At 30.8% G+C, this 18,142-nt stretch overlaps 1 protein-coding gene across 1 annotated transcript; it reads right to left on the bottom strand.

The window, feature by feature from the left end:
• Nucleotides 1–11,586: 11,586 nt before the first annotated feature.
• On the bottom strand, nt 11,587–14,674 carry LOC104900294 (peroxidase 57). Its single transcript, XM_010687685.4, has 4 exons — nt 14,363–14,674; nt 13,820–13,999; nt 13,348–13,513; nt 11,587–12,425 (listed from the first exon to the last, which is right to left on the bottom strand). The coding sequence occupies exons 1-4, from the start codon at nt 14,582–14,584 to the stop codon at nt 12,013–12,015; spliced, it is 981 nt and encodes a 326-aa protein (XP_010685987.2). The 5' UTR covers nt 14,585–14,674; the 3' UTR covers nt 11,587–12,012.
• Nucleotides 14,675–18,142: the final 3,468 nt, after the last annotated feature.

The raw sequence follows: 18,142 nt of genomic DNA, 5'->3' as shown, positions 1-18,142 counted from the left end.
TCTCAAATTTGGTGTGAAGAATATGGTGGGTGGAGACCCCTATTTATACTAGTTGGGGTAAATAGGATAAGAATAGGAATAGGAACTAAAAGATAGATTTTTGAGAAAAGATAATTACTTTAGGTAGGATAAACTATCTTTTATGATAATATAGCTAGAATAGAGGAATATTCCACAAGATAAATAGTCTAGATGCTAATTAACCAAAAGATAAAATAAACCAATTAACAAATTAACCCAAAAGATGAAACAACAAAAGTAACTCACTTTTGATAGCTTCCTGCGTTAGCTGCGGAAGTTTACAAATTTTTTTATTTATTTTTTTTTTTTTTTTTTTTTTTATAAACCTTTTTGGATTTTTCTTTAAAACATTTTAAAATTTTGTTACCAAAGTACTTGGGTTTTAAAACTAGTAAACTTAGACCCAATATTTTTTGGGCTACAATTTATTTATAAATACTCAAAATCTTTTATAAAAGCCTTTTCAATAAATAATAAGCCTTTTTAGTAAATAAAACCTTTTTAAAAACTAAAACTTTTCTAAAAATATAAATATTAACTTACTAAAAAATACGGAGTATTACAAACTACCCCCCTTAAAAGAAGTTTCGTCCTCGAAACTTGAAGCAAGCAAGTAAGAAATAAAGCAAATAGTTAACATAAATACCAAAAATTTTCTATTAAAGTAAGTTGGCTCACTTAATAACTCATAAAATAAGTCAAAATTAGGTCAAAAATAGCATTTTAAGTTAGAAGCGCGAAACTCTATCGCATTCTACCTCCCTTAAAAAGGAGTTACGCCCCCGTAACTCGCTAAGGCTTAAAACTTTATTTAAAATCATTTACCAACTTTGTAATACAAAAACAATACAAAAATCGTTGTTGGAAATGTAATAGTAAAATCACTTGAGAGATAACACTTTCAAAAATAACTTTTAAACTTTAAAAAGAATAGCCTCTATTTCAAGGTATTAATAATAGAATTAATTGCCTTCAATAATAGAGCAACATAATAAAGAAAGTACTTGAATAAGTACAAAAAGGGTATGGTTTATGACAAACTGAAAATTTTCTAAAACTTGAGTAGGAAAATTTTTCAAATTCTTGAAATAAATAATTACATACTGATACTAAAGATAAGTTTTGTAGGAACACTATTTGAGAAAGCACTAATATATTATCAAAATACTATAATATAGTGAGAACAAAAGAACTTTATAAAACCTTTCGTAAGCTTGACTTGAAAATATAATATTCAAACAGCTTTTTCCTTTTATTTGTAAAATACGTTTGTTTTCTCCTCAAAATTTAATCAGCTTCATATAACTCATGAAGGTCTCACAATGAAAAAAAAAGAATTACCCTTGCTCCTACTTTATTAAAAATCAAATCAAATCATCATTATTCACAAGCAAAACTTGTTAGTATAAATACCAACACAACATATACTTGAAGAAAAATAGGCTTCCTTACTTAGGTCCTCAAAACTAAAACTCCTCGAAATTGATCTTCAAGATTTTTCTTAAAGTACCATAATTAATATCCTCTGAAAAATAGACAGTAGCCAACTAGGACTTGAGATAGTAAATAAAACAATCTTTTTCTGAAAATTCACACAATCTTCACTTCAATAAAATTAACTCTTCACATAATATAATCTCAATGCTTAAATCCATAATATAAAAATACGACTATTCTTTCCAAAATCAAACCTTGATTGACTAGTTTCTTCCCTTTTCCTCTTTTATTAAGCTCCAGATTTCTCCCAAAAGAATATATTTCTTCTATTATTAGAGTCACTTATTTCAATAAGTGATATACCTAATCCTTATAATCACTCTATCTTTCATATTGCCAAAACAACTTATATATTATCATTCAAGCAAAAGTTTAAGACTACTCCAAAAAATATACTCCTCTTGACCTCAATAATCCTCAAAATCAACTTAGAATCATTTAGAGAATTCTAGTATCTTACTTCACCTTTAAAACAAAAAAATCTAAAGGAACCTGCTAAAGTTTCAAATATGGTCTTACTTCGTACTTTCTTTGCTTAACTATAACAAGATAACTCCTTTTAAAATTGCGATTCAGCATAGGGAAAATTCCTTAATTAAACCTGCTTCATAATATGGTATCTCATATACCTATAAGGTCCTCATAATATTCTTATTTTGTCACCTTTAAAGGTTATCTCTATATCATTGCTAAGATGTTGTTGACTATATCCATAAAAAAATATAACTTCTAAATCTTAATAATTCCTCCAATATGGTATAAGCCATTGACCTCCTACTTGTTTCCACAAATTATGAAATTTTCTTCCTTACTATGTCACAAACATTAAAGATCATCCAACTACATAAAACTTCAAATGACTAATTTCACAATTCTTAGCACATAAATAATGTATGGCATTCTTCACTCCTACTAAAAAAAATAACTACTAAACTTCTTTCCTTCAAAGGAATAAACTAGAAGAATCTTCACCTTTAATGGATCTCAAATAGTCAACTTGGCTTGCTTTGAACACATAGGTTCTCCTAACACTTATAAATCAACAAATAAACATATTGATGCTTTACACAATGTATATAAATCACTTTGCATGAATTAATCACATGCATACATGTCATATAAGACATTAAATAACCAAGTTCATCTCATAAAAAATATACATGCCAAAAAAAATCGTAAGAGATAGTAATCTCACAACTTGCAAGTAGCTTTTCTTAATAAATGTCATGAAAGACAGAATAATAATTGAATTCTTAATTATAAATGACAATAAAATCTTTCTTTTGCTTATGAAAAATACGAAGATTTTTCATATTAACTTGACAATAAGTCAAACTTTCTTAAATATATTCAAAATAACATATTACTTAGAACAATAAACACTAAACAATTCTTAAAAAAAAATCAACACTTTATAAAAAAGTTTCAACTTTATAATTCGAATAAATATATAGATTTATAAGATAAATACGGATTGCATGTTGACATAATAGTCAAAACAACATTTGAACTGTAAAATGAATCGAAAAAAATTTATTTGGAATTCCTAGAAAAAAATTTCAAAAAGATAATTTCGTTTGATATGCTTGAAAAATAAAAATACATATATTGTATATGACCAAAAAGTTGTTTATTTGAGTACTAGGCTTAGTGTATGAATAATTAGTCGAGTGAGTTCCCAGGAAAGAGAGGTGCGGCACAAACGGCCAACTTAAGTACCAAGTCTTTCCTTAGCCAGAACTTTCCTCAGAAAAATAAATCCACATACTTATTCCGTTCTTCAAAATATAAATCAGAAAATATTTATACTTGAAAATATAACTATTTGCTTAAAGAAAGAAGTATTTTTTTTTTCACATAATGAAAAAAAAAAAAAATGCAAATAGGATGCGAAACTCTATCATATAAGCCCTTCCTAGATCTACCCATACTCTCATTGACTGTTTATTTTATTTTGAAAAAGAACCTGGAAAACTGATACCACTTTGTAACACCCCCAAATTTCTCTCTTTATAAAGAATATATTTTAATATAAAACTCTGAGAAACTTGAGAGTATTACCGCCACGTGATAACGTTAAAGGCTTTAATACTAACTACTAACTGAACTTAAACTACTGCAGCGGAAATAACTTAAATAACTTCTCTTTATTAATATAACTTTATTGTCAACTATATATAACTATAACAATAAAATAGAAAAATAAAATAACAACTCCTTGACTAATTATGATTCCTCACTAGCTCCCCATATGAAGTATGCATCAACCTGTAAATCTGCTCACCAAAAGGGTCATCACAGGGACAAAGCCATAAAACAAAACAAAACAAAATGCGTGTCAGTAAAAATACTGAGTACATGTATATGCGGAATTTAAATACTTTATAAACTTCAAAATACTCATATAAACCTTCCTTGATACTTGAAATAATTTGTATAAACTCCTTGGATACTTGTATAATATAAAGTATATAACTTGATAAAAATCCTTTTTCCTTGCCTAGGTACCTTGCCTAAAGTGTGCACACCCCCCAAGTTTAGTATTCCTTACTGAGTCTATTACGAGGGGAACTACCTTGTCCACATGACTTATACAAAAAGTACATGGGTAAATAATATAATAGCTACCGTTCTTGCTAATAAATAACAAGCCGTGGCCTCTTTATAATTGTGATCATAAAAGATCATATAACTAAGAAAAATCTTTCGAAATAATCCTCCTTTATAAGAATAGTAATTCTTTTAAAACGTTAGCCATATAAAGGCATAATATCAATAACTTGTTTATAAAATAACCTTGGAACAAAATCATGTTTAATAACGACAATATCAACCATGATAACTACAACTTTAGTATTAAGGTTATATAACAAAAAGGCAATAACTTACTGAGCATATCTAACAAATCTCTAGATATTAATCCATATCACTAGTCTTACACGTAGATGTAAATCTTTAGCATTACTAAAACATGATGAGCATTCATATATTTTTTTTTATCAACTGCCACTCAGCCAGCATACTACTCTATATACTTAATTTAGATGCAAAGAAGTCAGTATATAGTATAGAATGTATAATCAGGTTTTGACGCAAATATTCATATGCGGCATACAAAAATTTGAAATATAATTACTTTAGATGCATGGAAGTCAGATGGCTAGAGTGGTAACAGTTCTTATGCGTGCATAAAAAAAATCATGTTGTTCATATTAAAGCATTAAACAAATAAAAACATGTACATCAATAAAAATTTAACAGCCCTAGAATATTTAAAATATCTACATATACACGCACCTTTAATAATAATAACTACTAGGGAGAAAAAATAGAGAAGGTAGGCTCAGAGGGAGATAGAGTTTAAACTTGAGAAAAGAGATTTATTTCTCAAATTTGGTGTGAAGAATATGGTGGGTGGAGACCCTATTTATACTAGTTGGGGTAAATAGGATAAGAATAGGAATAGGAACTAAAAGATAGATTTTTGAGAAAAGATAATTACTTTAGGTAGGATAAACTATCTTTTATGATAATATAGCTAGAATAGAGGAATATTCCACAAGATAAATAGTCTAGATGCTAATTAACCAAAAGATAAAATAAACCAATTAACAAATTAACCCAAAAGATGAAACAACAAAAGTAACTCACTTTTGATAGCTTCCTGCGTTAGCTGCGGAAGTTTACAAATTTTTTTATTTATTTTTTTTTTTTATTTTTTTTTTTTAAACCTTTTTGGATTTTTCTTTAAAACATTTTAAAATTTTGTTACCAAAGTACTTGGGTTTTAAAACTAGTAAACTTAGACCCAATATTTTTTGGGCTACAATTTATTTATAAATACTCAAAATCTTTTATAAAAGCCTTTTCAATAAATAATAAGCCTTTTTAGTAAATAAAACCTTTTTAAAAACTAAAACTTTTCTAAAAATATAAATATTAACTTACTAAAAAAATACGGAGTATTACACCATGCATGAGAATTTGTGAATTATTGAGAAGAGGAATATAGTAGCTTGTAATTGTTCGACAGTAATTCCTCCGTTTTTTGGATGACTCATTTTGACTTTTGACACTATTTACATGCGTAATTTTGACTATATTTTGTGATTTATATTTAAGAAAAAATATAGTCATGTGGAATCTTGTTAGATTCGTCTCAATATATATTTTCATAATATCAACTTTTTGTAATTTTTGCTTATTGATAATTAGATATATAAAGGTCTAAAATAATGTATTGGAATGTGTGACCAAGAGAAACGGATCAACTAAAAGAAATAGAGGTAGTATGATTTAACTTAATTTGAAGTCTTGTAGCTCTATGGATATTCCCTCCTCCGTCTTTTTTCGTTCTTTTTTCTTATACAGGTAATATGAAGAAAATAAATAACTTACAAAACTATTTTGTCCTTTCTCTCCTTTTTGTATAACAAAATTATTTTTTCCTTTCTCTCCTTGTGTTCTACCTTATTTTTCTAAAAGTCAGAAGTTTTTACTATAGCAAATTATAATACTTCATCCGTAATAAAATAGATGTTACACTTTGACTTTCATTACGCTTGTCGATGCAATACTTTGATCATTAATAAATTTATTAATTGCGTATTAATAAAAAATATATAAGAAGTTAATATTATAAACGGTTTTTTCACCAGGTACCCCTGTGGTTTTTCAAAATTCATGGGGTACCCCTAGTTTTAAAAAAATGCACCAGGTACCCTTATTGTTTCAAACAAATGTACGAAATGCCCTTAATGACTAACGGTGTTAAGTTTCCGTTAGTCATTAACCCTAACTCACCCCTCTAACCCTAATTAAACCCTAATTAAATCCTAAATAACCCTAATTAAATCCTAATTAAACCCTAACTTAGAACCCATCACCCCTCCCCTACCCCACCCACTCACCACCACCTGCAACACCCATCCCCTCCTTTACCCACCCCTCGCAGCAGCCGTCCTTCCCCCACCCCTGCAGCACCCCATCCCCTCCCCCACCCCTGCGGCAGCCACCCGCCCCATCCCTCGCACCCCCATCCCCTCCCCCACTGCCGTCGCTTTTCGTCGATTTCCCCCACCCCCACCCCCCTGTAGAACTGATTTCGAAAATCAAAATGGTTTTCGAAATCTTTTTCAAAAATCATTTTCGAAATCAATTTCAAAAACCAATTTCGAAAAGGATTTTCGAAATCATTTTCGAAAAGGATTTTCGAAAACATTTTCGAAAATCATTTTCGAAACTATTTTCGAAAACCTTTCCGAAAACCATTTTCGAAAACCAATTTTGAAATCAATTTCGAAAACCATTTTCGAAATCATTTACGAAATTCGTTTTTGAAAAAAAAAATCGATAAAGAAGGAGAGAGAAAAAGAAATGAAGAAGAAGGAGAGAGAAAAAGAAATGAAGAAGAAGGAGGTGTTATTTTCTAGCCCAGTTCGACGGTGAGGGGTTGATTTAGGGGCTTCGATTTGGCGGCGGGAGTGGAGCAACCAGGGGCGGTGGTGGGTCACTGTTGGAAATATGACGGGGGTTGGTGGGTGGGGTGAAGGGGGAATTCGATGGGGGTGGGTGGGAAGGGTGGGGCTGCTTGGGTGGGGGAGGGGGTGGTTGGATGGTTAAGGTAGGGGTGAGATGTTAGGAGGTTAGGATTAGGGTTAGATGGTTAATTAGGATTAAAGGGTTAATTAGGGTTAATGACTAACGGAAACTTAACACCGTTAGTCATTAAGGGCATTTCGTACATTTGTTTGAAACAATAAGGGTACCTGGTGCATTTTTTTAAAACTAGGGGTACCCCATGAATTTTGAAAAACCACAGGGGTACCTGGTGAAAAAACCCTATTATAAAAGTATACATTGAGACAAATTCAACAACATATTATATAGTCACATACACAATTGATTTTATCTAAAACTAAAAATAATGCATGGTCAAATGTAGTAGGTGAATAGTGCAATTTTCAAATTGTAACATCTATTTTGTTGAGGAGAAAATAATAAAGTAATCTAATGGGAATTTATTTCATATTGATGTTTATTGGTGTATATCAATTTCGGTAATTTTTAATGGTGTAGATATATGAATGTCAAAAGTATGGACTGAAAATTGCGTTAAATCTAAGGTAGAACAAAAAAACACTAAAGGGAGTTCGAAAGTGTGTATCTTGAAAGAAAAAAAAATTAGAAAACAATAGGCTATCGGTAAAACGCTATAAGGAGTAGGAGAGTTGGGTCAACTTACAAGTCTAAATAAGGTTCTATACTGTAGCAATTGGCAATTTATAGTACTTTCTCCGTTTTATATAACTCGTTACACTTCTCAATTCACTGACTCCGGGAAAATTTTTGGAGAAGAGAGATGTAGAGAGTAAAAAGAAAAGGGACCCACGTGAGAGGAGACAGATAGAGAGAGTTTATTGCCAAAAAGAAAGTATAGCAAGTAATGTGAAACTTTCCATAATGAAAAAGTGTAGCGAGTATTATAAAACGAAGGAAGTAGACGGTATGTTCTCTCCTTTAAGTCTAACGTGGGCAACCCATTAGGTTTCAACAAATTGTCTATGTCAAAATTGAGAGCTCAAAGATTGATAGACTAGGATGACATTAATTATGTATCACCCATCAACATTGATGTACAATTGACGAAACCTAACGGTGTAGAAGAAAGCCAATTATAGCTTGTTACAATTTCACCTAGAATTTCCTTCACTCCTAATTTGGAAATCCATTTCTATCAAAATTAATTGAATGTTGAAACTTATGACTTCAAAGACAGGGTTGTAGACTTTGTCTAGGCAACCAACCGTTTGAGTCTCTTAGGGGACTCAAACGGGGGCAGTTTGGTCATTTTAAGCCTTGGAAATGTCACGCGCGTGTTGTTTGGTACCAATGCTAGATTAGATTGCGGTACCATTGTCCGAAAATTTTGATACCAAAGTAAGGTTGCTTGGTACCAATCCTGATAACAATGTGATACCAATACCAGGTTATAATGGTACCATTGTGTAACTTTCTGAGTGTTTGAGTCTTTTTTGGACTCAAACAGTTGGTTACCAAGACTTTCTCCAGGGTTGTACCTCACAAACGGATAAAACGGAGACAGTACATGGCACAGTGAGGTACATGGCCAAGTACTATGCACTGATTATGAAATATTCACTTTTTGCAATATTGTGAAGTAGTACTCCTTCCGTCTCAATTTAGTTGTTACATTTGCTTTTTCACAGTTTACGAGATGCAACTTCAAACACTAATATTTTGAGTTACATATATATGAAAAAATTATATAAATTATATATTTGGAGAATACAAATTGTGACAAATCAAACAAGATCCAACATGACTATGTTTTTTCTTATGTATATGGAGTAAAAGATAGTCAAAGTTATGACATGAATAGTGTCTATGGTCAAAATGTAGCAACTAAACGTGAATAGTTTTTCTTATCTCCAAAAAGAAATAGTTTAATTATCTAAAAAAAGGTTGCTTGAGATTTTTCCAAATGTTGATAAAGTTTATCATGGAAGACAACATATCTAACAAGCTAGCCCATGCTCGTTCTTGTTGTAAATTCTAACGTATATCTATCAATTTAGTATCAATCTCAAACAATAATAGAACAACGAATTGAAGAAAGCAATAAATAGACACAAAGGAATTTAAACGTGGAAACCGGAGATCCGGGAGAATAACCACGAATATGCACTAGGAATCAAAGATGAGTTCGATGGTGAAAACAAGCTCTCAAGGATTATCTCCAAATAAAAGCGCTCTCTCTCTAATATGAGAAGAATAGTGATAATGAGGCAAAACACAACCTCTAGACATATTTATACTTTAGGGTTAAAAAGAATCTGAACGAAATAAGGAAAATCGCATTCAAAACAAGTAGAAACTTGTATAGTAGAGAACATCGGCGGGCCAAGTTGTGGTCTTTAATTTGTCAAACACCACGCCTGGTTCGTGGCTTTTGTGCTCTAGAGCACCTAAAACATGACTTAGGCAGTCAACATTATCACGGGCAGGCCGTGGTCTTCTATTGTTCGTGCTTTGATCCATTACTGTGTACTTCCCTTAATGCTCTAGGTTGGCGCAGTGTTGTAGCTCGAAACAACACACATACATGGCACTTGTTCCTTCATCATCACCTTCTGACTACCATCTCCATATCATTATCCAACACTTTTGCCTATAACTTCTTCACTTAATCTTGTTTAATTTATATCTTGAATTATAAATTGTGCGTGAAAATTATGGTGAGCCCGTGACTCCTATTATTATTGATAAATAGGATTACACTTGTACTTTTTCCGCCTTATATTAGTTGTCCTGTTCAAGGAATAAAAATAAAGGAATCATCAATTACTGTGTTGTTTCCTACCAATCATGGAGTGTTACTTTTGATCACTAGAAATTGAGTTTAGTATAATATTTAATACTTTTGTTGTTAACAACTATTTTAAGTAATGTGATAAAGGAAAAAGAACGTTGTGGAGGGAGTATTATATATTTAATCTAGCTAGTGTTTCACTCATACACCTCTCAATTTATGCAGGCTACAAAACGTGCGAATAGGATCTCAAAAACTCAACGCTAGAGATATACATTTTTTGTTCTTATATTCCTCAATTGAAAATGAGTAGCAACTAACAAACAACGACAAGATCATCATGAACAATGCACTCGAACAAAATGACAATCAATTATATAAGCAACACTTTCAAACAAATAATGTAACATCGACATTTTCAAGTTAAGAATAACTAGTATAATAGTATTACTCTCTTTGTATTCTTTTTGTTCCAGGTCTGCTTTTGAAAAGTTACGAAGAACTTTTAAGTTAGTGGTGGGATCATTGGAGTTACATCTCCTATGTTTAATTAATTTGTGTGTGAATATATAAAACATAATAAACAAATTAAATAGATTATCTCCTACATACTTTCTCTGTTTTTTTATTACATTATTTTTCGTTTGGGGTGTTTTTTTCAATTGCACCGTTTCTATTTTTAGCAAAGTTTTTGGATTATATTATCTTTTTACCCTCATTTCACCTGCCCCTCAACCAAATTAATTGCTAAAGGTGGTCAAATGGGTCGTCTAATCTTCTTCTCTTTCCTTTATTTTTTCCTAAAATTTTGTGCAAAAACCAAAACGTGCAATTAAAAAAACAAATGAATTATTAAAGTGAAAACAAAGAAAATCGTCATTGATTATGTAACTAGATTTTTTTTCCCAAGCGATGTCTCGAGTCAGTTACAATAAACAAATATTATTATTTTTAAATTTCGTACTTTATTTGCTACTTTTCGTATTTTTTGTCCATTAAGAAATAGAAAAATTCAAGTCACAACGTGATAAGTAAAAAAAAATTTGAAAGGTTTGAGTTTGAAAACAACACCTTAAAATGAATTGTGGTAACAGAATATGACATCAATATTCTCATGTAAGTTACGTAATAAGAGTGTTTGATATGTGTATACTTGTTTAGGTCTTTTTTAGTTAATTAAAATTATTACAAGACTTCATCAAATTATTTGAAACATTAGACAACAATATCCTATTGTATTGATAGTTAAGCTCTTATTTTTCATTCCAACAGTCACGTACTCACGTGTTCGATACCTTTTACTTGCACATTTTTCTAAAAGTGAGTAGTACATACACATAGATATAAACATTTAGTGCTTTTAGCAGAGTTTTTTTTGGGTGAACTAATAAGGATGACATTTTAAGTTAAAATAATTTGGCTAAACAGCCTATTACAATCCAATAATTAAGGATCAGGGAAAGAAGCAACCTCAAACCTTCTCACTAGACTATGTATATCAGTATATACCCAACTCAATTATATGTGTGATCATTCCATAAAAAGGCACCTTTATTTGTAGGGTCTAATACAGAGGTTAACAACAATAAACAAAACATCACTAGCTTCCATGCACTTCTTTTTGTTAATTTCATGAACTACGTTGCTACATGAATAAAGGGACAATAACTACAAATCAAAGGTGAGAAAAAAAAATATCTATTATTATATAAGGAAGGAGAAAGGTAGATGGGGTCTTCGTTTAAAAATACTAAAATATCTTTAATGATTCAACGTAATAAAAAAACTACAAAAGAAATGATTTAGGGATCGTTCGTTATCGTTTTCTGTTTTCAGTTTTCAGTTTTTTTTTAAAAACCAAAAACAAAATATAGAAACCAGAAAAAGTAGTTTCCAGTTTTTAGTTGTCATCAGTTTTTAAAATTGACGTGTTTAGTATAAGTATAACTAATTTTAAATTTCATATCCCCTTATATCATATGACTTTTATATTCATAAAACCAAAAACTGAAAACTTACAGTGATGCCGAACAGTCCCTTAAGAACTCTTTCTCATTTCAACTTTTCATTCTAAAATAGATACAAGACACTATATTTTAAAATTAACGTACTTATCGTGTGCATATAATTAAGACTAGTATTAAATTAAATTACGAGATACTCTAATTAACAGAACTACAAGTTTTCCTTATCTCCCCATGGCAACCTGTGAGGACTCCAATTCTAGCCATCTTGACCATGGCTGGACCAAATTGGTTCAGAAACTTGTTAGGATTATATGCTAGTCCCTTAACTAGTCCTCTAGTTCCTGGATTCGACGCTAGGTTCGAATCTATCTCCAAAACGCCATTATGTGCAAGAATTTGCTTGTAGTAGGCATTGTCAATCTTGAAATGGCTGTTTGGAGTTTGATCAAGGAATGTTTCATTGTCAATTTTGCTGTTAAGAGGACATGTCTTTTTTAATAGTGGAAGTAAAGATGAACTAATAGTTGGGTCTGGTTTTTTGGTGTTGCGGAAATTATATAGACGTTCTTTGAATGAGTGACATTTTGAAGTTCCAACAGTATGTCCACCTGCAAAGAATCAATGAAATTATTAGTTAAGTGAACAAATAAAGTTTTTTCGGGGTTCATATTAAGGCTCCGTTTGATAGGCGTTAAACTTTTTTTGGAAAACTATTTTTCTCTATTTTCAGTTTTACATAGTTTGGTTGGTTAATGATTAATGAGTGTAAAATCATTTTTCCTTCAAAATGAAGGGAATTAACTGTTTTTCGTATCTCTCTTATACACTCCTGTCACTACTATACCTCCTTACTTTCCTTTTCATTTTTTCTTTCATTTCATCATTTTTCTTACATGAAACCAAACAATGAAAAACTAATTTTGAAATTGTGTTTTTCATGGTAAATTGTTTTCCATGAAAATCATTTTACACTGAACATGTTTTACGTACTACCAAACGGAGCCTAGAAGTGTTTTGTTCAACTGTTATTGACTTTTTAAGAAATGACGTATAATTGCAATTATTTTATATTGTAGTAAGTACCAATAAAGTTAAGTAATTCTATTAGGTCAAAATTATCACTTGTTTAGAACACACTTTTACTAAATTATAAGGTTACGGGAGTAATACTAATACCCATTAAAGATCATGTGAGTATTCTGGTTATTTTTAGAGTCAATCATTTTAGGTTTTTCCTGATTTTTACTTTAAAAGCTAGATATTAAGTGCCATTTTTTTTTTTTTGGCATTTTTCTACTTTTAGGAGCAAAAGACCAACCAAGTTTGTCAAAGAACCAACTCAATCAAAAGTTTAAGTTGATGGTTGGAGTTTCATGAATTGTTTTATACTCTATCAAAGTCCAACGACTCCTAAGCTCGGAGTGCTTTTTATTAGCTTGAAACTTAGCCCGGTCATGATAAAACACAATTTATATGTGTATCGTAATACCCTAGTATGCTAGCGGACGCATTTTCTTATTTAGTAAATACCTAAAAGAACAACAAAATCATCCTTGTTGAGCCCTTTCTTGGCAAACAATTGAATTGCTTGAGAAACCGGCATTGTTGGTGGAGGGATGTTTGCTTGTGCTTCACTTTTTAGTGACACAACTCCATCTCTTCTTCCAGTTTCTACCTCGAACCATTTTCCTCCTGCCTGCATGTATAACAACCAAGTATATGGAAGTTGACAAAAAGATCAAAATCAAACATATAAAAGAAACTTTGTACTATTTCCTCCTTTTCAATTTAGTCGTGGCACTTTTAAAATCACGAATTTCTAAGCAATTTTGGAAAAGAGAGAGATAGAGAAAGAAAATAAAAGGATCCCATGTGACAGAAGAGAGATGGAGAGAAGCTATTACTCAAAATGAAACTGTCACAACTAAATTGAAACTTGCTAAAATAGAAAGCGTCACAATTAAATTGAACGGGTGAAGTAGTTATAAATATATAAACTTACCAAGGATATTGCAGATCTAGCACCTATTACAATAACATCAGTACAAGATACAACTCCTGGGCATGCTTTTTCAATAGCTTCCTTAATATCCTTAACAACTTCAAAGCCTCCAAGTGCTAGATTTATTGGTGCTTTTTGCTCTGTATTAGCTCCATCGAGTAATATTGATCCATCACAACCCTTTAAGATTAAATCAAACCATATAGTATATATGTAAATAATTAGTTTAACATTGATCACAACAATAGTAAACTATTCTAAAAGATGATTAATTAAATTAGTAAAACGCAAAATGATGTACTCTCTTCGTTTCTTTTTAATCTACACCCTTTCCTCTTTAGAATGTTTCTTTTTAACCTATCCACGCACTCTTGTTTTTTCTATTCTGTTGGTAACATGTCTCGTTTAGTTTCTATATTTCACGTGTCAGTTTCTCTTCCATACTTTTGTACTTCATTCTTAGTTCATCCTAAAGTGAAGTGAGTAAACTAAAAAAAATCCGAGAAAGCGTTAGTTAAGAGTATAATTGAAGTATGTACATACCCTAACAAAACAATCATGGAATGATAGACGAACAAGATCAGACACCGTATCTGGGTCTTTCGTAATCTTCTTCTTCACCACTTCATGAATGACTTTTTCGACGTCATTTTTCCCACATTTACCTTCATAAAACCCTACTTTGAGTTGTCCATAACAATGGCCAAAAAGTGTTAATAGAATGAGCCCAAGAAAAAGAAGAAAGGAAAATGAGGTTTCTCTCATATTCTATATATATATGCAAAACTTGCTATAAGAATCTCAATTAGGTTAATTAATGGATTTATTTTCAAGCAAGATTTGATGAAATTTATGAGTGAGAGGCTTTTCTTTATTTATAGTGAACCCAATCAATGCAAAGTTTGGAGGTATATGACTATATGTTGCTTAGATTTTTTTTTCTAATGGCGTCGTTTTAATCATGCAACCAAATTAAAGTTAATTGTCGGGTGTATGACTTTTCTAAATCTACGTAGCATGGTGTGCCAACATGGTAACTTTAGTCACATGTCACTCACATCACACGAATAAGTATGTTAACTTAACCTTATCTATCGTGCTAGTATAATGGAGTTGTTTATTTGTCGTTGGTTAGACTTTACCACCTCGGAGATTCTATTAGTTTATCTTTTTTTTTATGGTTTTTAATATGTTTATTTGACTGTTAATATATATCTTTAATTTTTATTAATAAAATTATATAAATTAAAGTTATTAACTTAAATCTAATTGAAATAAATCTAATACGATTTCACATGATAATAATGTTTACTATTATGTATTAATAATACTAAAATACGGTCACGGTTAATAGGAAAAATTGTTTTTAATAAGTCAGTCTTTTGATTATCTTATAATAAGTTAACTTTGTTAACTTTGTATTTTTTTTTTGCTGTAAACGAGTTAATAACGTTGAAATTATGACACGTGTCACATTTTAATAGGATAACATTGTGATTTAACTTATTTATAGTAGATGTAGATATAAAGTTAACTTATATTATTCATATTTAATCGAAAGATTGACTTATTTTAAGAAGAATACGCAAAAATTAACTTATTAAAAATAATTTTTCCTACTTAATAAACTTGCATGACTAGACGTACATTAGTCATCATGAATTTTTGACTTGCACGATATGATGATGAGCAGAAGAGAAAAAGTAGTGACACAAATACAATTAGAAAAAGGTAGCCGCCACCCTTTCACCCAGGTCCCCCTTCAACTAAGCCACTTCTTATGGAGGGCTGAGTAGCATCCGCAACAATTAGGTAGGCTCCATGAGCAGCATGCATGTGATGGACGTCGACGATGCTTATATGTGGACAATGTTCTAGCGAGGAAGAGAACAATAACGTACACTATAGCAGCAGATCCTTCCTCTGACTCGGTGCGTGGCGTTTGTCTACTGATGGATCCAGAATACGTATTCAGTGGGGTCGAAATAAAATTACTATTTTTTAGTATGTCTAAGCAAAAAGTATCCAAAAAAATCTCAAATTATGTAAGAAAAGTTTCTGAAGTTTTTAAATTTAAGTGAGGTCAACTAACCGCACTAAGCACAATACAATGTACATCCGCCCCTGGTGTTCAATGAGCCTTGATGGTGCGATGGATTCCTGAATGCGCATGCATGAAGTCTTCGAAAGGAGGGTGAACCTTGAGGTGCCCACTACTATACGTGTAAGCCACCTGCAGCAAGCGGGGTATATGATAAAACAGGGTGAACTCTAATTAATGTTGTGTTGTTGTCTATTATAAACTCGTAACTTAGGATTTGGTCGGTATCACTGTGATTTTAATTTTTTTGGTTTTTTGTTTTTGAAAGTCGTATAATATTAATATATGTTCTATAATAAATCAAGAAATAATGGAACTTATTGAAAACATGATGATTCCGAAAACTGATAACTAAAATGTGAAAAACACTTTTTTTAGGGCTCGTTCGTTATAGTTTTTTGTTTCTAGTTTTTAGATTTTTTGAAAACCAAAAACAAAAATATGGAAATCAGAAAAAGTAGGGCCCGTTCGGTATTACCGTGGTTTTCTGTTTTTTTTTTTTGGTTTTTTGATTTTCAAAGTCATATGATATATGTCTTATAATGAATAAAAAATTAGTCAAATTTACTGGGAACATGATGATTTTGAAAACTGACAACTAAAAAGTGAAAACCACTTTTTCTGGTTTTCTGTTTTTGGTTTTTAGTTTTAAAAAAAAACTGAAAATTGAAAACAAAAAACGATAACGAATGGGCCCGTAGTTTCCAGTTTTTAGTTGTCAGTTTTCAAAATTGACATGTTTAGTAAAAGTATGACTAATTTTAAGTTCATTATCCCCCATATATCATATGACTTTTATATTCATAAAACCGAAAACTGAAAACTTACAACGATGCCAAACAGGCTCTTAGTTTTTTGTTTTTTGTTTTTTGTTTTTAGAAAAACAGACAATTGAAAACACAAAAAGATAACAAACAGGCCTTATTAGTTGGATCGCTTGGAGTTGGGTGCATACATTGAGGAGGAATTGAAGATAGTGTTGAATATCTCTTGAATTGGCCAAATGTCATTGATTGTGTGATTTTATTAGGATTTACCAAACTTGTATAGTTGTAAGAAAAAAGACAAATAGATGTGCAAAATGGAAAAGAGATGAAACTGAAGTACATATATAAATTAATGAAGAATTAAAATTTTGCGTTCGTTAATGGTGGTCTCCTCAACCCCAAATTACTAGTCTCAAGACCTAACATTGATACCCATAAACTAAAATCTTGGATTCGCCACTTTTTATACGATGGTCGGCTTAGATGATGATAAGTAAAAGTTTATAACTTGGTAATATGATGTAAACAAAATAATAATTAAAAAAGATAGTATGACTTGGACTTTTAGAATTTTTTTTTTTTTTTGAAAATTCATTATTCAGAAGTCATACGAAATATATAATAAAAGTCTGCAACTAAAAAATACAGATTAAATAATTGATCAACTATTAATCTATTATCTTTTGATCAACTTTAAGTATATATTACTACAAGTTTTTTTTCTTTTTCAATAATGCTAATATATATATTAGAGGACAATTATTGTTGAACTTGGTTCTTAAAAACTGTGTTCATTAATCAAACAGAACAAAGACAATATTTTCAAAATTTACATCATAAGAAAATCAAATCAAACCATTATTAAAAAATTTCTTATATGGTTATATAAACATAGCATGCATAGTGATATGCAATGGGAATATGGGATGAGCATATTTCTTACCCAACATGCCTTGAACAAGAAGCTACTGGGGTGTAGAAGGATGAAAAGTTGCTGTGATCAAATTCATATGTGGTGTCAATAATTGTCATGTAATATTATTGGTAACGGATAATAATAGAAAGATGATATAAATTAAAGATGAAAAAATAAGTCATACTCATATGTTCAAATCACTATAACTTACAAACTTGATTATTTTTTAGTTACCAATGATATGATCATCTTAATTTTTGAGAAGGGAAGCAAGGCGATAATAGTGGATTGACTGATAAGTCTATTTCATTTATACTTAAGGTTGAGGTTACGAGATTTTGTGATGAAAATATTTTCAAATTTCAATTGTATGAGGTTGACGTAGAGTGTATATCGACAAATTTTAGTCATAATATAGATTTCTGCGTTTTTTTTTTTTTTTTAATTGGGAAATTAAGTTAGCCCAAGGGCTAACCCTACCAAGGCTACTAGCCTTGTAGGACCTACCAACACATTGGCTGGTAAAGCATGCAAAGCAT

Source organism: Beta vulgaris, chromosome 7 (assembly GCF_026745355.1).
Source record: "Beta vulgaris subsp. vulgaris cultivar EL10 chromosome 7, EL10.2, whole genome shotgun sequence".
NCBI lineage: Eukaryota > Viridiplantae > Streptophyta > Magnoliopsida > Caryophyllales > Amaranthaceae > Beta > Beta vulgaris.
The sequence above is the reverse complement of the archived record's forward strand: the minus strand, read 5'-3'. Positions and strand labels throughout refer to the sequence as shown.

Coding starts and splice junctions, on each gene's coding strand:
- LOC104900294 (XM_010687685.4), bottom strand. CDS start 14,584: ATGAGAGAAACCTCATTTTCCTTTCTTCTTTTTCTTGGGCTCATTCTA. Junction 13,514..13,819: donor CTAGATCTGCAATATCCTTG/GTAAGTTTATAT, acceptor TTATACATGCAG/GCAGGAGGAAAATGGTTCGA. Junction 12,426..13,347: donor TGATTTTGTTGTTCTTTTAG/GTATTTACTAAA, acceptor GATTCTTTGCAG/GTGGACATACTGTTGGAACT.